Below are 23,977 nucleotides of genomic sequence, written 5' to 3'. Positions count from 1 at the left end.
TCTAATTATAAGAGCGATTGACTTTAGAGGACAAGCATTACGGAATAAATAGCAATATAGATCATAGTCATCTTTAGAGGGGAAAAAAAGATAGTTACGGTACGGAATGGCTAACATTGAATAACTGGTATAAACATGCAATTACAGCGATATGACGAAGAATTTATTTAAATCTTTTCTAAAATGTAAATGCGAGATAGGTAGGTAGAAAAATAATTAAAATACACTGGTTATTCTGTATATATTGCTTTCGTTTATTACTTGTTCATATTTTTCAAAACAGAGTACAAAGTCAATACAGCATAACATCAGTAAGTCACAACAGTTTTCTGTATCAATATACAAAAGAAAACAATCTGTAGCATTGTGAACAATTGACAGATTTGTACTGGTTGTGTATAGGCCGAGACGATTATTGTTCCATAAATCGTCAAGTAGAAGAGGAACTTTAAATTTATATTGCGATGATATATTTCGATATCTCTCTTAAAACTTATTTCCGTTTTTCCTTTGCATCTGTTAAATAATCTTAACGAGAGGTGGACAACTTCATGTAGTTACATTTAGATTCGACTTAATTTCATAGGCAGAACGTCAAATTGAGGGGGCAAAAACCTGTTTGTTTTGAGGTTACAGATGGGTTGGAGTTTCGAGACCAGAGAGTAGTGTCAAATATAGAATAGGTAAATGAGGTTGAATACAATTGATAAGGTTTGGCAAACAGAAACCTAATAGACAGTGGTACTATTCAGCCGATTCGCTGGAACCGGTTGTTAAACTATTTCAAATTCTCAGATCCGTTTGTTATATCCAAATATAACAGTAATTTTACCCAGTTATACCCAGAAACAGTAAATTTTAGTTTACATATCTTTGCTTTTAGAAATTCTTACAGCTATAAGGTCTTACAGCAACATGATCTTTCAGCACAAGGTTTCTTAATCTCAAATGCTCAGATGTCAAGAATGAGAACTAGGATCATATGAGTATAATGCTGAGGGTTATTTAATTTGAAACGCATACACATACCATTATCAACAATTTTCGATCTATTGCTGGATTAAGGTTTCTCCAATACTTTATGACTACCATTTATCTTGGATAATTCGTTTCCAATATTCGCAGTGCTACCTAATTTTGTCACACCACCTTGTATTAGAATGCTCTGTAGGTCTCTATTTATCACTAATGGTATCCAGAAAAAAAAAAAAATTGTCTACTTTGTACGGTTTGTTTCCTAAGAGAGTTATATCTATCTATCTACCTATCCATCTAATCTCTCTCTCTCCGGACCGGTTGGTGAAAAAATTAGAATAACACCACTGGACTAATAGAGAGTGATTTTGGGGCCAAGATCCTTTCTAAAATGTTCCAAGGCTTAAAATGTGAAGGAAGTATAGATCACAGGTATACAACAAAAAAGTAAGCGACGTTACGAGACTGAGAACTTCTAATATATTGTTTCTCTAAACTTTAAAAATTGTTACTCATGTGAAGAGCTAAAAATTAACGTAACGTTGGGTAGGAGGTCACAAGATTAGATATAGTGAGATTGAGTTAAAATGTTCTACCATTACAAAATAATAATAGAACAAGATAACAGTCTGAATACTAAAATATTTGTTTTTATAAAGATAACCATAATTGTTACAATGAGACAATAAGAATGTTCTACCCAAAGTATTTACAAAATTATATTGCGAGGCTAACCATTTTGATGTTGCTAGGTAATTTGGTGCCTATTCGTTAAGTTTGATACATTGAACGTAAGTTTTTCTTATCTACATTTACGGAAAAAGTGCTGTATTCACATATTTCACGACAATAAAGAGGTTCCCAGACTAATCATAACTGATGTGGCATATAGCAATTTTGTCATAGAGGAACTCCGGGCTTTTCGAGAAAACATAAATGCCTCTTATATAAAGGCATTTGATAAAATGATTGAAAACCCAGACATATTCAGCAACATCCGAACGGTTGGTAATCCTAATAATAAGGTTTGAAGAAACTGTCCACCTCTGTTCTTACTTATTGAAAGTTTATTGATAGATTTTCAAAGCCTGAGTTGAGACGAAATTTACAATAGCTTAACCATTAATACAAAACAAAATTTAACATGTCATGTTACTATTTTATTTACACATATTTTCAGTAATTTTCTAGATATTATTTTATGTTTGGCATAGTTATTTCAAGGTGTTCGAAAAAGCTTGAGCCATAATGAGTATCTTAATTTGCAGCACCTGCCGTCCTTAATCAGGAACAGATATTTCATATACCCTCATAATGGAATAGCAACACCGCTCGGTAAAATACGTATTATTCAAGACTCTTGTTACACCTTGTGCTGTATTCAAGTAGAATTCTTCATGATGCATGGAAGTAAAAATATCACACTTAATGGACGGAATTTCCTTTTAGTATTCATAAACTACACGCGATAATTTGGTAAAGAAGGTCGGTTAAATACTTCTTTTTTTTTAACATTAATTTCCTCTAAATGTCACAGTTTTGTGACGTAATAAAATCATTCAATATAGATGCATAATGTGAAATATTATCTAATAATTATGACGTCTCTTCTTTAAATCTCATGAGAGAATACCATTTTTAAATCTTAATTATTTCGAATTGTAGCCAATTTAGTGAACATTTTACAATGTGTAAATTTATAAAATTTTCACTACTATTTCTATATATTATCACTAATGTGAATTGTAAATACCGATTTATTCAGAGATAGTTTAATGGCTTCAAATGTTTGATTTCAACTGTTGTTTGACTTAAAGATTCGTTCTTTCACGTTGTCATAGCAAAAGTTGTGCTGAAAAGAGCGAACCATGCTGTAGACACTATCCAAACTTCTGAACAACAGTGTAGTATATTCTTCCAACAGTACTTTTATATTTACATATTTGTTTGGAAATTACTATCATATTTTTGTAAAAGTGCGTTCCACGGCATGTGTTCAGGCTGCATATTTCCTTAAACATAATTTGTGTTTTACTTGTCCACGTTTATTTCACATCGAACCAGGTCTATATTCAGTGCCATGCTGTGGAAAATCAGCGCCAGAGGCAAGAGTATATGACGGCGCCTCAGTACATATAAGTAAAGTCGACAGAGCAACCGCGAAGCACCACCATGATTGGCGCGAAGCATAATAAAATTTTCAAAAATAGAGCCTGCTTTTTCCTTCCATTTTATATATATATTTTCTTTCTTCCTCCCTAATTTTGCGCCCCCATACTTCGGCGCCCCGCTCTCTCCCTCCTCCCACACCCGGCACGGCACTATCCATATTTACGCACTGCTCACAGGGACCAGGACTCAGGGCGATATATTTCCAAGGTTGGAATATTAAAAGCAAAAAAATAAAAGAAAAACTGAGCTTGAACTGTGGTATGCGAAAAAATAGACTGTCAACAAAGGAAAAATTTAAGGAAGATTATCTAAAAACATTGTTGGTACCATTGTGCGACCGAATTTTCTCGTTACGACGCTACTGGCGTTAGAAGAAGCTGAGATTTTCCTTATTAGCTGCCAGCGAAATCCATGCGTTTGATTCTGTATGATGCCGAGGTTTCATAGTATACACCTATATTGAATACGAATAAATAAAGGAGAGGGCGTAAAATGTTGGGGCCCACAGTCGTAAAATATCAAAATACGGGCCTCCATGAGACAAATATGTAAGGAGGAATCGAAATTCACAGCTGGTACTTATTGATTTAGACGCCACAAAGATGTTCAGGATGAAAGAAGAAAAAAAATGAGTTTCACAACAACAGGACATTGTAAGTGTCTGAAACGAATGGAACGTCATTTAAATGTTTTCGTTCAAATAAAACACATAACTCGAAGACAAACAATTGGAGCCAGTAACTATTCTTGTATAATCGGCCTTATTTATTGGTTTTCCAGTGGATGACTAAATCTATAAACAATGAAAATGAATGATAGGTGAAAAAAAAATGCAGATGATGTGGACAAATAGTAACAATATTCTAACTAAAACAAATAAAAGGAAATTATCACTTAGTGGAGTCCTATGTATCTAATCTTCAACAATGCAATTGTGTTTTTAATAAGCAGCTTGTTAATAAATAGAATGCAGAAGGAAAACGTAAATCCAAAATATATCTTTACTAATGGACTAACACGTAGTTTAAGTTTGAAATTATTAATGACAAGCATAGTTTTAATAAACATTTTATATTAGCTAGGTCTGGAAATAGTCCGTTTCCAGGTCTTCTTGAAATCTTTCATTGAATATTTGAAAAACAATTTATCCATGAGTATTTAAGAACATAACGTTGTCAATAGTATCCCTTGCACGTTGAGTAAGCCATGGCAGCACAGTTTTAAACGGCAGTTCATAAATATTTGCATACCACCTTCATACACAAACACACAAATACATTTACACTCACATCCACCGTCCATCTCATTCGCACTTCTTCCAATCAGGTAACCTTGTTTTCAATTTTCTTCTTTTTTTCTTTCTTTTTTTGTTCGTATGCAGGGTTTCCCCTGCTGCTTCATGGTCACGCTTCTCCTGTGGGTAACCGAAGAGCCAAGAATTGGCGATGAAGTCTCTGGCGGCAAAACTGATAAAACTCTATTTCTCTAGTGAAATTCTGGCGTACCAACTCTTTTACTTCTTCAAGCACCGGTGGTTTAAATGCATTCCTGTTGATTCGTCGGAATCTCTCAATCTCTCCTGCAAAGAAAAATATGAACTGCTCAGTCATCCGTTTCACTCACAATCATAGTAAAACAAGTTTCATTCTGCAATATGAAGCAAGTTTTAAATCTGGGTTTCTGGCGTTTCGTAATTGGAGGTGCAGGATGTTTGAAATGATTACTTCTCGTAAGGAGAGACTGAAGGTTGTGTGTGAGGTGGGAGGGTTGTACACACGTTTGTAGGTCGAAGCAGTAAGCCTTTTCTGTTTGAAGTCAGGTGAAGAGTACGGAACAAACAAAATTTATGTAAGGATTGGAATAAACGAAGTTTATAGTTTACCGTCTCACGGTTATGCCTTTTAGACTGAAGAAGAATGAAGTTAAACGAATTTTTTTAGTTTACCGTCTCATGGTTATGCCCTTTAGACTAAAGAAACATGAAGTTAAACGAAATTTTTTAGTTTACCATCTCACGGCAATGCCCTTTAGACTAAAGAAGAATGTAAATAAATGGAATTCCTAGTTTACCGTCTCATGGTTACTCCCTTTAGACTAAACAAGAATAAAATTAAATGAAATCTAGTTTACCGTCTCATAGTTATGCCCTTTAGACTAAAGAAGAATGAAATTAAATGAAATATCTAGTTTACCGTCTCATAGTTATGCCCTTTAGACTAAAGAAGAATGAAATTAAATTAAATCTGTAATTTACCGTCTCATAGTTATGTCCTTTAGACTAAAAAAGAATGAAATTAAATGAAATTTCTTGTTTACCGTCTCATAGTTATGCCGTTTAGACTAAAAAAGAATGAAATTAAATGAAATCTCTAGTTTACCGTCTCATAGTTATGCCGTTTAGACTAAAAAAGAATGAAATTAAATGAAATCTCTAGTTTACCGTCTCATAGTTATGCCCTTTAGTCTAAAGAAGAATTAAATTAAATAAAATTTCCAGTTTTACGTGTCATAGTTATGCCCTTTAGCTAAGGGAGACTGATGATTAAGTAAAGTGAACGATTATGAAACAATTGGTGGAATAGGAATGTGGGAGGAAATAGGAGAATTCCGAGAAAACCTACGTACACAATGTTGTCCACTACAAACTCGCGTGGCGGGGAATCGAACCAGAAACTCCTCATACCAGAGGTAAGCGCTCTACACTCAGCCAGCGTGTCTCCGGATGAACTAGTTGTGTTACCAGTATGTACGTTCCACGGAATGTAAAGGAGGTTTGTACGGAGTTTAAAGCTTGACAGATTGCAAAGAAGGTTATCTTCGTCAGTGGATGAGAGGATATGAAGAATGGTTAAAAGCTTGTTGAGATTGTTTAAATTATGTGGGTGACGGATCAGGATTATCAGTAATCTTTAGTTGGATTTTAGAATTGTTATTTTTCAGTTATGTTACTAAATTTATGTCTGCTCAATAGTGTTGTAAGTAGAGGGAGGGGAGCGAGACAAACAGGTATAAGATGTGATACAAGCGCATGGTTAAGGATGGGTGAGTAGACAAATCAGAAGAGCTTAGTTAGGTATTTATTGCAGATATTTACTACTACTAACTTCCAATCATGAATGTTGGAAATTTGTATTGGAATGACGTAAAGAATATGAGTATTTTCAAGATATATTGTGTTTCGCTGAAGAGAAATCTGATATATCATACCCCTATATTGTTTGCAAAGTTAATATTGTACTATTGATAGCAGTGCAACGATGAACAAGAAAAGTAGCAGAACGGTTAGTGGTTGAAAACCCGGAAAGTAGGATAATAGGTGTTAGATCTTTGAGAATCAGTCTCAAACTAAAGTAAGATCGCATAAAATAAACGTAAGCAAGAATCGCCTTCTGGTCATAGCATTCTATAACCAGTATAGGTTACTTCTTTGTTCTGTCTTCCGTATCTGATGAGATATATAGCGAAAATTCTTAAATTTTATTTATTTATTTTGTTTGTTTTCTTTTGTGTAGTAATGTTTTATCATTTTATTGCAAGTAATTTACTATAGATATATTATATGTACTATGAATAGACTTGAAAAGATCTTAGAAGTGTGATAGAATTAATTGCGAACTCGCTCGATCATCCTCTACATTAGCAATAGTGATTCCAGGGTGTCTATCAGTCAAGAAAGTCACTGGAAGTTACGAAAAAGCCACGAAATCAGAAAACGGTCTTGAGTTTAAAAAAAAAAAGCCACGAAATTTGGCTTTTTGGTCACGATTTTTTTTACCTGTACAATTATAAGTAGAGACTGGAAATTTTTGTTCTATAAAACGTCAAAATTCACCATCAAAAATGTCTATGGTCAGCTTTAGACGCTACCAAATCGCAAGCAAAGCACACTTCTATCGCATGCATGAAAAGTTCAATGAGGAACACGGAAGAAAACAAAATCAAGATGGAAGCAGAATACCTTAAAGACTTGAAGAAAAAGAAAAGGAGATTGTTACAACATGAAGCATTTCAGAAGAAGATCGAAAAAGCTTAAAAAAGAGTAAAACAATATTCGCCAACTTAAAATACAGATAGAATCCATCGGTATAACTGTTTACAATCAGTGAGACATTTTTAAAGGATTTCTAAGGATTTGTCAATGTGTATTTAGATATGTAATTTTAAGATTAGTGGATTTGTGAATGTTTGCTAGTGGTTAGTTATGGGGCGTTTACACTTAGTCGATTTAGTCGCACGACTAAATCGACTCGCTGCATTTGCCACTAAATCGAATCAGATTGGTGGATGTGTTCAATTATTTCAACCACAGAAAATAGAACGTCTTTTAATTCAGTTGCCAGTCGATTAGTCGCCTTCGATCAACAAGCGATTAAGTTGAAGTCCCGTTTACACGGTCGATTAAGTTGAAAGTGACGTCAATTCAACTGAATCGAACGCAAATCGACTAAGTGTAAACGCCCCATTACCGAACAAAACAGATTATATACAGTGAATATACTGAAATTGATATAAGAAGGTACCAACCTTTTATCACTCCAAGGAACAGCCTTTGAGAGTAGAGATAAGATAAAGATAAGAGCTAAAGAATATAAGTACTGTTATTAGTTTTCGAATGTTACGAAATTTTGTGGTTTGGTAAAGAAAAAGTCACGAAATTTCATTTTGGAATTTTAGTAGATACCCTGTGATTCTCATAATGCGATGAACTAATATAACACGACGACGCAGCAACTATATAATGAAAACTGTTCTACTTGCAACATACACCACATGAGAATATTATTTGTCATCATTTGTTGCTCTTGGGATGAAGTGGTTAAGGAGTGAACTATAAACTTCATAAAAGGATAAAATTTCAGTTCGTAGTTATGTATGTGTATGTTATTGAAGCAAGCGTACAGAGAAAGAAGTTCCAACGCGGCTTTAGTTTTGTAACAAATTCTCCCTGTCAGGTAAAAAATATTCAAAGTAACACTAAAGGCCACTGCAGTAGAAATCGTTGCAAGTAACTATATTAAACTTCCATTTACCGATGAATTTTCATGTATTCATACAGAGAGAGGAATCACCAAATACTATTCTTCCTTGATGAAATGTTGAAAGTAGGTCCAGCATCTTTATACTGTCAGGTTCCTATATTGTACTGCTACCTGGTCGATACTTCACAAAATTACGAGAGTCAATACTGCTAACCTGCAGGAAAATTTTAAGTGCCATTTTGAATTTCTATTTCACTTTAAGTGTAAGGTTTTCAGATAGAACTCTTTTAAATTATTTTCAGTTTTAAATATTTATTTATTGTGTTTAAATCGTCATAAAAGTTAAATGTATTCCTTATTTCAGAGCTTCTTAAACAAAGTAGAAATACTAACATATATCATCATCTTTGCATTTGATAAATTAACTTTAATAATTTTAATAAATAATAAATAATAAAATAAATATCGTTGCCTCGAACTATTTTGGGGCAAAGTATCTCAAACGCCCTTTTAAATAAATGGAAGTGCGTAGAGTACTATTAGTAGCACGTTAGGTTTTAGTGCGCTTCATCTCTATTTAATATTCGAGCGAAAGCACCGAAAATCCTGTTGACGAAGTATTATGAACTAATTGATAAAAGTAAAAGTATAGCAAAATCTAGTAAAAGCTTGTTCAAAGACATAAATTCAGTCAATTTCCTGACCATCTACTTAGGCTCTTACGGGCTGTAATGCTTGGAGATTACTATTTAGCTTTATCTGATGAAATAAAGCAGTTTCAAAAATACTGCGTAGCTCAGAGAAAGGTGGTGTTACTTGTAGGATGCTTAACTGTCAAATGTTATTGTTAGTAACTACTCTGAAAGGTTCAAGTGTGAATCCTTAAAAGAGATTTAAATAGATGGATACGTCAAACTGACGCTTTAATAATTCATTTTCATATTGTATATATATATATATATATATATATATATATTTTTTTTTTTTTTTTTTGCAAAGTGAAGTAATCCAACTGTAGAATTCATATATACCGAGAGATAGATGTTCCCTTATTGAGGATTTAAAATGGTATTTTTAACGTGTCAGTATAGCCACGATGTCAAATTGTTGGAGTTTTGAGAACAAATAATGCATACTGTTAACTCATTAACAGGTGATTTATACTGGTAAATATTTTCGAATTACATATTCGTTGAAAGATATTCATCTTGGATCCAAAATAGTACTACATGGCGTTGGACATCAAATCAATTGAAAGAAAGTATTAATAATAACATCTAACTATTTAAGTCATGAACGGATTACTTACTATACCTACCCCAGTATACTTCCTTAGCACCATCAAAGAAACGAGGGATATAGTGTTCCAGTACAGTCAATGTAGAGTTTAGATCTTCCAGAACTCCGACTACAGAGTAGTATTTCTCCACTGATGCTTTGGCACGTTCCAGGGCTCCCTCTGTGTTGAATGGTCTGCCAAAATACAATGGATGGTTTCTATATTCTTTGCAATACTAGCTACACATTATCCTAATACATTTCCTCACAATATTTTACTTTGTACTGACTTTCAGACACAAAATTTGTAAATAGTTACTTAGCAATATATTTATTACAATCATAGCTGATTATGACGAGAATCATTGTTATACTTGGAAACGCTATTGTTTAGAAGATGGAATGGAATGGTACAATCGTTGTGTAATAGAAGCTTTGGAAAATTTAATTAAGAAGCAAAGATGTTGATTTTTAAATTCAGAAATCACAGCGATGGAGCATAATGGGCTGATTACTCATTACGAAATCGCTCACGCCTCGTCATAAAGTTATACTGCCAAAGTCACAGTGAGTCGGAAAAACTGGTCCAGAGAAGCGAAAATCACCTACTAATCACGATATAAGGAAAACAAATTAACTGTTTTTGATTTGTGTTAGTAGCATTTAAAGCAAATACGTTCCACAAATTATTTTCCTTAAAGTGAAGAAACGCCAAGAAATGTTTTCCTTTCACTGTTGATGAACAGAGACAGAGGCACTGACTTATATTTTCGAAAGGAAACATTATTTTGAATTTCTTTGGAAATTGTTTATTTGTGTCTACCGATTCTTTTTATGAACGTTTTCGATGGTCTTTAGCGTCAGTAGGTAGGTTAATTCTTTAGTTTCGTAATTGAAATCAAACTCTGGATATTCGTACGAAAAACGAAAATTCTAAAACTCTTAACTTCTAATTACCACGCATAGTGAATACTATCGTAAGTATTGTCTATTATATTTATCGTTATTGATTACTAGCAGAATACCCATTCTTTGCATGGGGAGAATACATTTCTTATTGGATATAAAGGGGTGAATTTGGATTTAAACGGCACCGGAAGTATCACTGTTCGCCTCAGTGACCCCGAAAACTATGGATTCGACACTAATATGGGTCATTTTCCATATTTTTAAATAATCCCCTTCTCCTCCCTTAAGTTGCACCATCAATATGAAATGATAAAAGCCATCCCAGGCCTGAATCTTATCTATGTTGAAAAATTGATCGAGATCAGTCGGGTGGTTCAACAGTTATCAAGTCACAAATACAGTCACTTTCATATCTGTATATAAAGAAAGAGAGAGAGAGATAGGTAGATATATAGAAAGATAGACAGATAGATAGATATTGAATTTATTCGAGCGATACCATATCTATTAATAGAAACCTTGATTGAGCATTTCAAAAATATAGAACTTAAAGTGCAAACTTTACTCCGTTAAGTTATTACAAAAAGTATAATATATTCTGAAGGAAAGATATAAACCACCAAGTAACCGATGACTCTCTTCCTTATTCCGTATCCGTTTCTCAGATAAAGGCAGAAACATTTTCTTTGCAAACAAAATCTTATCTATATACCGTATTTAAAAATGAAAATCACTATGTTTATAACTTAATAACTCTTGAACCACTCGACCGGTCTCGATCAAAGTTTCAATATAGATGAGGTTGGAGCCTGGGTGGTTCTTACTATTTCGGGGTCGCTGAGATGAACAGTGACACATCCGATGCCATTTAAATCCAAACTCAGCCCCTCAACCTGGGGGAGATATTTAAAAATTATCGAAAATGATCTATATTAATGTAGAAACCACAGTTTTTGAGGTCGCTGAGATGTACCAAAATCCAAATTCATTCCCCATTAGTACTCCTAAGAGGGGATGGTGACATATTAAAAAAATAATAGAAAATGACAGATATTAGTACCGAATTAATAGTTTTTGGGGTTCCTAAAGTGATTGGTGACAGTTTTGGTGCCCTTTATGTCCAAAATGAAACGTATTCTTCCCGTGAGAAAATGGGATATTCTGCTAGTTTTCTATATAAATTAAATTTAGTCTCTGTCGATGTCTTTAATTGTAATATCCAGTTTGAATCTATGAGTTGCTGTAAAACTAACGCAAGCTTCCTTTACTTAAATGATTTTTTCTGTCTTTCTCTCGTCTTTTTCTTTATTTCTTTCCTATTTTGCTATATGTTGTTTGTATTGTCTCCAACACCGAACATTTAGAAGTTATTTATTGAAATTACAGAAGCAGTGATAAGAGTATGATTGAATGTTTTGGAATCTGCAACATGAAACCTAATTGGTAACTTATTATGCTAATAGAACATCGATTCTCAAGCCCGTATCTGGTTCTGAACTTTTCAACGTACCCTTCATGGCCAAATGAGAAAATCTCATGCTTTGTATGCGCGTCTCCTGGATTCGATTCCCGGCCTCTAATACAAATCAGATAGCCTTGGTGCTGAAAACGATTGTTTGAACTTAAATCAATCAAAAGCAACTAGCCTAATTTTTTAAAATTGATATAGTAAATATTTTTAACAATAGAACAATGCAACTTTTAAATTTATTTTAAAAAATTCTGATGATTTTAAACGATAATATAGAAAAATATTCAGTAAATATAAGTGAAATGAGTATTTTTTTAAAAAAAGTTTAACATTCCACAACTATGCATGGAGGCTAAGGGAGAGATAGTGATGATGAGATAGATAATAAAGGTGAAATTATGAAAGTGGAGAGGGAAGGGGAGAACCCCGAGAAAACACAGGCACATGTTCTTTGTACACCATAAAGCTCACTTGGTGGGAGATGGGATAGAACCAGAGACACTACGCACCAAAAGTGAGTGCTGTACCACTAGTTCACCGCATCCCCAATAAGAATATAAATAAGTAAAAGTAAAATAGTTTGTTTGAATAATGTCTAAGCATGCGTTTGATTGATTTGGAGCTTAGCGTGCCGTTGAGCATCTAGGCTATATGAGTCGTGGACCTACAGCACAAGAACTACCAAAGTGGTTACGTTGACTTCTCAGTAATATTCAACATTATTTAATTTGAACTTAAATTATAAAGTGATCAGAAGGTGACGCCATTTTCCTTCTTTCTAACCATAGTGTTTATAGCATAAATATTATTGTTATTTTTTTGAAGGAGGTTTACCTAAAACTACCAGAGGAATCATTTTGACCCCTGCCTAAGTTTCCTTTTTTTTTTTTAATATATATATATATCTAATTCGTGATTAGTAAGCAAGTCATGTATGATATCAAGTTTTAGATGTTTGTTGTAGTGAAGAATAAGTATATTTTAAATAGTTTTCCATATCTACGAAAAGACAACGGGAAGAATACATTTATCTCTATTGCTGGAAATGTAGTTTTATAACTTTCTTACACTTTCTTACACATTTCGGAGTACATGTAGCGTGAGATAACTTCTTAACATCTTTGTATCTTCCTGGAGAACTAAAAAGTAGCGAAACACGTATGTTTGGTACTATCCGAAGGAACAGAAGGGGCATTACAGCTTCAACACATTTCCGTAAGAAAGAATTGTGTGCCACAAAAGTACTCAAATCGTGCGCAACATCCTACTTATAACACACTAATATAGAAATGAATGTACTGGCATTGAATCCCCTTCACATTAACACACAGTTTATGATTGATTATTTAAAAAAAAAATCCATAACCACGATCTTTTACAATAAACAGAAAGAGGAACAAACATTGTAGACAAGATGACTCATAAATACTATGTCAAGACTGCTAGCAGAAAATGTACCATACAACTCTTTTACAAGAAGTTTTAACAGCAGCATTACAAAATTGTACCGGAAAAAGACAAAAGTATCACACCAGGAAGTGTAAGATGAACTAAACTCTGAATTAGTGTTTTCGGTGCAAATTATTCTGTGAATCTTAGCTGAAAGTGATTCATGATATCTTGTGCTGTATTTGCCCTGAATGAACAGGAAAAACTATCACTATGATGGCTTCTGTTTTTGAGTAAAACATCACAAGTGCGAGTTCATTTTACTATTTTGTCTTTAAAATCGTAATTTCACAAAGAAATATTTGATTTGCCAAAATATTTCATCGTATTATTCATATACGCTTCAAACTTCAGACCTATACATGAGCTTTGATTTACATAGTCTATATTCAAATTCTAGGTGTGTTCTTGAAACTTGTGCCAGTTTCTTTACTTGTATCATCGGAAAATATCTGAAAAAAAAAAATCGGAAAATAAATGTGTATTTTAAAGATACAACACATGTACCTTAGGGTTATCTAAAAATTAAAAAAATCGGTTTTCGTTCATGGGTTTGAAAAAAGCTATATCCGAGATTAGAAATGAAAATGCAGCCGGGATAGATACAGTAATATACCAATTGAATTAATTAAGCATATGGAGGACAAGGACAAGAAAGAATTGTTCCGACTGTGCAATGAATATATGAAACAGAAGAGTGGCCAAAAGACTTCCTAAAAATGATCATGTTACCGATGGCAAGAAAACAAATCCCAGAAAGATGTGAGGATTATAGAACTATTAGCCTCGCATAGTATGTATAAAAAAAAAAAAAAAAAAAAAAAAAAAAAAAAAAAAAAGCTTCGAATACTGAACAGAAGGCTGTATGCAAAAGGAAACGAAAAAGTTGAGAAGGAACAGTTAGGATTCAGGAGAAGTAAGGGCACAAGAGATAAAATTGGATTATTAAGGGTAATAGGTAAAAGGTTTATAGGAAAAAAGGAAAGAGGTGTTTATGTATTTATTGATTTAGAAAAGGCTTTTGACAGCGTGAATTGGAAATTGTTGTTGGGAGTTCTAAAGAAAGTTGGGTTGGAATGGAAAGATTGAATACTCATAAGAAACTTATATATGACCTAACAAGTAAGTGTTAGAATAGGAAAGGAAATGACAGAGGATAGTGGAATTAGAAGGAAAGCTCGACAAGGATGCTGTCTCTCGCCAACATTATTTAATATCTATCTAGAAGAGACAGTGAAAAAGAGCCTACATAACGAAGATGACATTTCGGTAGAAGGTGGAATGATTAGGTGTTTACGGTTTACATATGATATGGCGCTTGTTGCAGAATCTGAAAAGGAAATCAACAACATATTAGAAAATATGAGGGAGGGCTGTGGCGAATATGGGATAAAATATGAGGGAGGGCTGTGGCGAATATGGGATAAAAATAAATGTTAGAAAGACAAAAGTCATGGTGATTGGAACGAAGGGGTCAGTATAGAAGTAGGAGGGAAGAAAACGAAGCAGGTGACTAGTTTTTAATACCTGGGTGGTATTCTTATAGTGATGACACAAAATGGAGTAAAAGCAAGGATAGGAATGACGAAAGAAGTCTTTAGAAGAAAATACTATTTTATGGGACCTTGGATAAAGAGTCGAGAAAGAACTCATAAAATGCTTCGTGTGGAGTATTGTACTGCATGGGAAGAGACATGGACATTACGCAAAATTAGTGAAACACTACTGAAAGCCTTTGAAATATGGCTGTGGAGAAGAATGGAGTGAATTAGGTGGGTCGAGCGGAAGACGAATGAGAGTGTGTTAGAAATGGTGGGGAAGAAAAAAACAATTTTAGGCATTATTGAGAAGAGAAAGAAAAACTGTTTGGGATATTAGCTAAGAAGGAACTGTATCATAAAGGATGTATTAGAAGGTATAATGGCAGGAAAGAGAGGGAATGGGGCAAGAAAGGCTACAATTGATGGATGGTATCAAAGCAGAAAAATTGTACATAAAGACGAAGAGATTAGTTGAAAACTTTGGACCATAGAAGCTTCTCATTTGCGGCGAATGACCTGCCAAGAATGACAGAATACCGATTATGATGAAGAAATACCAATAGCATGTTAGAAATCAGGTTGCGGAAAGTAAGTTAAAAATACATTGTTGAAAAGAATTTATTCTGAAGTAGGATACGACGAAGCTTCGTGTGAGAATACAAAACTGAAGCTAAACATATGTATTGTGTTTGCCTGTTTCGTAATGTCCTCATTTGCAACACAATTACAAGGAAATCGAAGAAGATTCCACGTAGTTAAAGTAACGGATTAGAAACGGTATCATGCCTTAAATGATAATAAGTTTCAGCCAATTAGCAATCCTTTCTTTTCTATTTACTTTCTGATTGTTTACATTTATGCAATGTTTTTTTCCCACAGTGCTTTGTGGTAGAAGACGTGCTTAAAGACCAAAGCATATCCTGAGCTTTTATTTTACTTTTATATGAAATGAAAGTGATCAAAATTATTTTGGACACAAAATGATCTAGTTTCTGTACATTCTGAAGAGGAAATTTGTCTTCTTCACCATGCACTTTGTTTAGTTACGCTTTCTCCTAAACTTTGTTGTAATTACGTTAGCATATTAATGCAATTCATATATTCTATGGCAATTCAAATTTTTATGTAGGAAGACAATTTTTTTTACTATTTATTTGTATGATTTTATTGAACTTGAAATGTAATCTTTTAAAGTAATTGCGTTTCTAGATTATTCTTAGTTACGTTAATTACTTTCTTTCAATAAATAAATACCTTAACATGTAAACTCATGAAAGATAAAATGCATATTTTTCTACTATGAAATCAAGAGCATTCGTATCATATAAATAACATATTTAAATTACTCTACATTAGGGATGGTCAACATGTCAACCACAGCTTACTAGTCATCTGCCAAGGCGTGAGAGATAACCCGCGGTAGTTTGCGTCTGACTGTCTGTGTTGTTCCCTGTTATTTCTTTACAATTTTCCCCTAGCTGGCTACTGAACTGATGACTTTGTATGCAACACCTCTAGTGAACTAATTGGCAGTTACTCTCCAAAGAATGTAACATGTAGCTTATTCGTAAATCGTCTGGAACACTTTAGAATGGCTTTCAAAAATGACAACATCGATGCATCTCAAAAGTTTGCAGTCCATAGACTGGACTCGATGTGATTATATATGCTAGCAGAAAATGACATGTAGATTAAATGTGTCACAAACAGTTGAGCTGACTTTGCTACAATGTATAGACATTACAGTGCATTCTTCCGCTGGTTATTGTTTTGGCAGTGAATTCCCACTAGTATTTTTTTAGAAGTCTTTAGTTACAATGAGTCTTCCAAGGAGCGTGCACAAAACTCTAAACACTTACCACTATCATAGTGAATGGAAGGTGAGGAATAACCATGAAAACATTTAACGTAGATATTCGAAAATATTTTTGTCGTGAAATACGAACGAAGTCATCAAACTGAAATTTGCTATCGGAGGGTGCCAAGAAAGCAAGTCAGAAATTAAATGTTTCACTTGTACGTCCCACTGTTATTCCGTGTAGGCTAAAGGAGACAGCGATGATGAGAAATGAATGCAATGGTGGAATGAAGAAAGTAGGTGGAAACGGGAGAACCCCAAGAAAACTCACGCACACGGTGCACCACAAAGCCCACTTGGCTCGAGCTGGGATCGTACCAGGGACCCCACACACAGGAGGTGAACGCTATACCATTGAGCCATTGCGGTCTCAGTATGTAGCTAGAATAATGTACAGTCTATATTAAGATAGGTAAACTGCTAATGATTTCTAAGGAAAAAAAGTAGCCGTGAAACTTAAAAGGTTGGCCATCCTTGTTCTAGATTTATAATTTTCTCTCTTTTCAATACCGAGGCTATGGAAGTTGTGCATCTACAATTTAATCTGGAATCCACATAATATGATCTGTATATCGTAGCTTTAATCCAAATTGAAAGGCTAAAAAGATGCGGGATAGTTAATCTAGTCTAATACAGTTATAAGCAAACAGCACATCAAGTTGTACTTTCGAAGTGTGACACAGTCATGGAAATGAATAAAAAAAATAAATAAATATAAAAAATAAAAAACAATGCTCTTTCCTTAAAGTAAGGTTAATACCCGTTAAAAACTACATTTCTTTCATTATTTTGTATATTTTATAGCTTATATATTATTTTGTATATAGTGTCCATTACAGTTATTGCTACAATTTCTTTCTATAATATTAAAGACTTTGGCTTAAGTTTAGAGTTGCCCCTCCAGTTAAAAAAAAAAGTTAAAATATTAAAAATTGTTAGGTTAGGCTAGGCTAGGTTAGGTTAGGTTAGATTACTCGGCAAGACTTCAGTTAGATTAGAATAGTGACCAGACCCGGTTTTCATAGAAGCTTCAATTATCATTTAAATTCAGTAATCCATGGTTCTCATAAAAATTTAATAGATTATCTTCATTATTCTTATGTAATTTTGTAAAACTCAATGCGGAAATATCACATTCAACGCACCGATTCGCCATCCTACACGACTACCATGCTGCTTAATCATCGAAAGTTTCCGCGTCTCGCAAATAGTGCCATATTTTTTTTCGTATTAAACATAACTTTACTGCCAAACTTTACTGCCAAATTTACAAACCTAAACATCACATAAGAACTCCAAATCATTATTTCTTACTCATTTCTTCTGTAAATTTTCCTAAATTTTTTGTAAAGAATGGAGAGGCAACTCTAAACTTAACCCAAGACTTTTTTGGCCAATGCAAAACGGAATACTTTTAATTCAATGTTGATCGACATGCATAATGGATACATATAAAAGAGTAAATCTACTCTTCATTCACCAAAAATCTACGGAAATCTTGAAATTTTAGTTATAATGTTTTCCATTGTCCAAGCTTTGCTTCTTATAGACTTAAATTTGATTTAAATTACTCACCGAGCAAAACCATACATTTATTGTAAAAAAAATATTAACATGTAACAGTTTCGCCAACTATTTACTTCGCTTCATCAGACACTATGAATACACTGGTAGTAACAGATTTTATATATAAGAAACAACGAAATAAAATCCCTAAATTCTGATTGGTTACTCAAAGCTACAACAGTCAATCCCCTTACATCACACAATAAATACGTAAATAAATAAATAAAAACGAAAGAACAGACGTTATTCCCCTTCCCCCTTTGTTGACACATACACAATCATTTCCAATAACTAGGCCTAATCTAATTAACAAAAGAAGCTTTACAACTAACTTCTTAAAATATGAATACTAATAGTATAATATAAACAATAAACAAATAAATAACAATGAATAAATAATACTAAATTTATAAAAATGAACCTGTACAATTAACTTAATTAATCTTTAAGGCTCCTTAATAACTTATTCCACTGTTCATGAATTTCAGAATTCAAAAATTTTTCGCTGTCCCTTATATATTAAATCTGTCACTACGTGTGTATTCAGAGTGTCTGATAAAGCTAAGTGGATAGTTGCCGAAACTGCTTTTTATATATATATATATATATATATATATATATATATACAATAAACGTATTGTTTTGCTCAGCGAGCAGTTAAAATCAAACTTGAAATTTTGTATAAATATTCCCCTTGCATGAGAGGCTCTAGATAAAACAACCGGATTTTTCGGAATGAGACACCTAAAAGGTAGGAATAGGGAGCTTGATATATATATATACACACACACAAGGGTGTTTCAAAACAACACCAACAACGTTTGGGAGGTTATTCCTGATACCAAGATAAAACGAAAAGTATAGACCGACCTGGGTTTACAAATGCTTCTTTCGGAGTTGTAGGCTGCCGAAAACATGAAAAGATGAACTTTAAAGGTTCATATCTCCAAAAGTATGGGACTTACTGTAGTCAAGTCAAGACTTCACTGAGGAACTAATATGTGCGCTATCTAAAAATACATGTTTCAGAATCCTAAGGTACTTACGCAACAATTTTTATAGAAGAAGTTTGACTACGGGCATATAATTTGAAGTACTCACCAACTACCTCTATAAAAATTGTTGTAGAAGTACCATAGGATTCTGAAACATGGATATTTTGATAGAGCACATACTAGTTTCTAAATAGTCTTGACCTGACTATGTTAGGTGCCATAGTATTGGAGCTATGGACCTTTAAAGTTCTTTTTTCTTTATGTTTTCGGCAGCCTATAACTCTGAAAGGAAACATTTGTGCACTAAGGTTGGTCTATACTTTTCGTCTTATCTTGGTGTCAGGAATCATCTCCGAAACGTTGTCGATGTTGTTTTGAAACACCCGGTATATATTTTTCAGTAATTACCAACTTATATCTTAGGCTGCAGAAAAGAGGAGAGTTGCGAGGTGGTAGACCTGAAAGGGCTTTTTTTTTCTATTCTCTACTTTTTCGAAATTACCACCATAGAAGCTTCAAATTTTGTATGAATATTTTCCATGTATTATAAATTGATAACAAGATGAGATTTTACAAAATGTAACTATTGAAGGGAGAAACAGAGACGACCGTTTACCTAACTTCAGTGAAATCGAACTTGTGTCAACAAATATTTTGAAGCCAGAAACATTTGTGTCATATGTCTCAAATATTTTCCATAAATTTGATATTTTTCATGCGAAGAATGAGCATTCTGCTAGTTATTAGAATAACTTTGTTCTAAACAAAATTCTGCTTGCACTAATACTTTTGAATAATTCTATGTATATGATATTAATATTGTACTCTAACTGATCAATACAATCAGAAATGATTGAAATAGAAAATTGAGAACCCCATTTTTGAATGCGGCTTTGCTTATGGAAGGCTATTGGAATAACATTCGGATCGATGCTTACGTGCATTCATCACTATGACCACAGAAGAAGAGTGTTTGTCGACGATGATCTCCTATGCCTTCGTGAGTTTCTCCCTCAATGTAGCGACACTCACGATCTCCTCTAAATACGCAGGTCTCAAAATCCTGTGAAAGAAAAAAGAAACACAAAATATATTAGTTCTCATTGGATAAAAGTAAAAGCTAGAAGAAAAAGTAAATACTAGAAATTAACCTTTAAAAATAATAAAATATATACACTTAATTAGAATAGACAAATAAATTATCACAAATATAACTCGAAGTCAAATCGAATAAAATTTTTCACAATTTATTCGGGTCTATTATTATTATTATTATTATTATTATTATTATTATTATTATTATTATTATTATTATTATTATTATTATTATTATTATTATTATTATTATTTGTACAACAAAAATTGAAGAAAAACAAAATAGTTAAGAGTGAATTGAGTATCTTTTGGTATAGCATTATTGCCAAAGAGACAGACATATGTGGAGATAAAAAACTTCCCTCGCATTACATCTCACGGGAAATATTATGACTGCCAAAGAGTATTTACGGTAGCAGAGGATGTGCAGAGATGATCCTCATTACTGTTAGTTCTGCCTTTTTAGAAAACATACAGTGAAATTAACATATAAATTATTATTTACTATAAATATTATTTACTATAAATATTATTTACTATTTATACAGGGTGATTTTAAAAATATGGGAAATTTTCAAAATTAAATAGTTTCATGAAAACAAGTTTATTTTTTTTGTAAATATTCATCTCATTCAATAGTAAATATAATGCTATTTTAAAATACATACAGTGCAAGTTTAGTAACCGGTTACTCTTTGGTACCAATATGATCACCATTGTCTTAGATATTGATCAACACCAATATTACCTCTCTATGACTTGCCGTTCTCGAGATATTGGCCAAAATAGTTCTGATTTCGGGAGATTTAAGGAGCCATATCTTGGGAACCTTAAGTCATAGGGAGATAATATCAATACCTAAGAGGATGGTGATCATTTTGGTACCAAATAGTTACCGGTGGCCACTGGCCAAACTGGTGTCCAGTTAGCCAGTGGCCACCGGTTACTAAAATTGTACTGTGTGTATTCTAAAATGGCATTCTTTTTACTATAAAATGAGATAAATATTTTTTAAAAAAAAACTTGTACATGGAATTATTTAATTTTCAAAATTTCCTGTTTTTTTTTAATTACCCTGTATAAATATATATTACAATGAGATAAATATAAATTACTTACCATAAAATAATGAGAATTTGTTAATTACAGACATTACAAGAGGTACACTGAAGTAACTTTCGTTAGATACTTCAGATAGAGAAGAGAGATGTGGTAGAAGTTGGAAGGAGACGAAACAAAAGAACAGAATAGCCGTAGAAGTGGGGAGGCCAACAGGATGAGGGCACTGAAGTAATGGGGACGCAAAATTCTGCAGGAAAAAAACAAAAGAAGGAAAGAAAATAAAGAGAGGAAAATATTACTCATGTTAGGAAAATGCATGTGCACATATATAAAATGGAACGAAAAAGTAATGAAAAGTGCTCAAAATCAAGGAAAAGCAGGGTTTATTTTTGAAAATTTTTTACCCTTTGCACCAACCATGGTGGCGTTTCGCTCTGTCAACCTCGCTCATATGTACTTCGGCGCCGTGTACACTCTCACACCGGGCGTTGATTTTCCACGCCATATCACTGCCTGTGAAGCGTCAAGATGGGGGACGAGGAGGATAAAAACAGGAATAAAAGAAATAAAAACATCAAAGAAATGTAAAGGGATGGGCTCATCAGGGAAATTACAGCTTATCAAGTTGGCGTGAAAAGAAAAGAGCACACGGGTAATTTAGAAAACTATTCAACGCTGAACTTAACAGTAGTTGCAGTTCACACCTAATATATGTGAATACTAAAATGGAGACGTCTAAAATGAGCATAAGGTGATCCTTGTATAGATAATACGTGTGGTATGAGTATTCCTATGTTACAGACAGAGATGTTCGGAGGAGACCATGAAGGATTTTGAGTTTTACGTCCTTATGCAGCAGCGAGATCATGAAGGACATAGTCTAGCTATTACTAATAAGAGAGCTGAACCACAAACGGAGTTTCATTCTGCTGGAGTTTGCGTGTAAAGTTCGTTTCCCACCACATTATCTCGGCTTCGTCCTTCATAATCTCGCTGCTGCATAAGGAAGTAAAACCTCCCCTTCTTCATCTGATGAAATACATAACGAAAGTTCTTTCAGTGCCTCTTGTGATATCTATAATTATTGAATTCTCATGGATTATAAGACTATGCCACCATAAAGAGATTACATCAAGGAAGTTTTCAGAGAGGCAGGTAATAACAAACAAGACTGTTTGTTTGTTGAAGCCTAGCGTTCGTTTCTTTTTAGCACCGAGGCTATATGAGACACGAGCCTAGAGTTTAAGGTGGAATCTGAACTATTGTAATACATTCAAGTGTTCAGACACCCCCACTGCGAATCGAACCCGGAATCCCGTTCGCCAAAAGTGTGCGCGCCAGTCAGCGGTGAAGGATAATAATAAATAAAAATGAAATATTTCAGTTTCACGTCCCACGATTATGCCCTTTTAGGCTAAGGGAGACGATGATTTAGGCAAGTGTATGATGATGGAAGAGTTGAGGAATGAAAATGTGTGAGGAAACGGGAGTACTCCGAGAAAATCCACGGACGCGATTTTGTCCACCACAAACTTACTTTGCCGGGTATCGAACCAGGGACTCCACGCATCAGAGGCAAGCGCTCTACCATTGAGCCACCGTGCCTCTAATAATAAATAAGAGTGGATTGGCTTGTTACAGGATAGGATTCAATAGAAAGTTTTGTTCCTGCGACGCTGAACCTTTTGCGACTTACGAGAATCAACTTTCATTAGTTACCAGAATCAGGATGAAGGTTGCTTTCTTCCTTTTAGCGCTATTAAAATAATTCGAATATTCCACTATTATTCGAATATGCAAATTTTTTGCTTTCAAGATATGAATTAGTTATTAAAACAATTATTCGAAGTTCAACAGTATTATTATTATTTGTATATAAGGAAACAAACATTTTCCCAAGAACTGAAAACTCTAATTCATTAAATAGGAATTTTGAAACTCTAACCCTCAAACAAAGAAGAACGTTATCTGACATGATATTTTTATGCAAGGTACTTAATAGTAAGCTAGACTGCAACGAATTGCTTTCGAGCTTTCAAATAAACGTTCCATGTAGAAAAACACGTCCAGAAAACTATAACTTCTTTTATTGTGCAAAAGCAAGGACTAATATCCTAAATAAGTCGCCAACATGGAGGATTAGTGCAACCTACAACAGACTCTTAAAAATGACAAATAATATAGATATTTACGCTGATTGCCTCACAAGGTTTAAAAGGAAAATTGTAAATATATTATTTCATGAAAGATGAACACTGTAATTCGGTATAATACCCGTTGTGTTCTGTTTCAATAAATAAATAATTCCATAAATAAATAATTAATTCCATTATTATTATTATTATTATTATTATTATTATTATTATTATTATTATTATTATTATTATTATTATTATTATTATTATTATTATTATTATTAAAATTTAATTTCGTTTTCATTAGTCCCTTTCCTTTTGTTGTTGTTGATGTGAATGCAAAATTCTTTTCCTATATCGGTGTTTACCCTTTTATCTTCTCTTCATCATCTTCACCAATTTTCCCACACCCATTGAAAGATGGAATGAGAAAACTGAGAGTGAACTGTCGAACAATATTATACACAACCAAACTTGTATCTCTGATGAAAT

General features: G+C 33.5%; 1 protein-coding gene across 1 annotated transcript in view; it reads right to left on the bottom strand.

Moving 5' to 3' along the window:
- Positions 1-211: 211 nt before the first annotated feature.
- The window catches only part of LOC145675237 (uronyl 2-sulfotransferase homolog pip-like), a 100,918-nt gene continuing 77,152 nt past the window's right edge, over positions 212-23,977 (bottom strand). Inside the window, exons 7-9 of the mRNA XM_081745620.1 lie at positions 20,132-20,256; positions 9,445-9,599; positions 212-4,726 (exon numbers count right to left, since the gene is read on the bottom strand). Of these exons, the coding sequence (XP_081601746.1) occupies positions 4,551-4,726; positions 9,445-9,599; positions 20,132-20,256 (456 nt within the window). The 3' untranslated portion in view covers positions 212-4,550. The remainder of the gene's footprint in view (positions 4,727-9,444; positions 9,600-20,131; positions 20,257-23,977) is intronic.

This window comes from Thermobia domestica, chromosome 18 (assembly GCF_964235325.1).
Source record: "Thermobia domestica chromosome 18, izTheDome1.hap1.1, whole genome shotgun sequence".
NCBI classification, from domain to species: Eukaryota; Metazoa; Arthropoda; class Insecta; order Zygentoma; family Lepismatidae; genus Thermobia; species Thermobia domestica.
The sequence above is the reverse complement of the archived record's forward strand: the minus strand, read 5'-3'. Positions and strand labels throughout refer to the sequence as shown.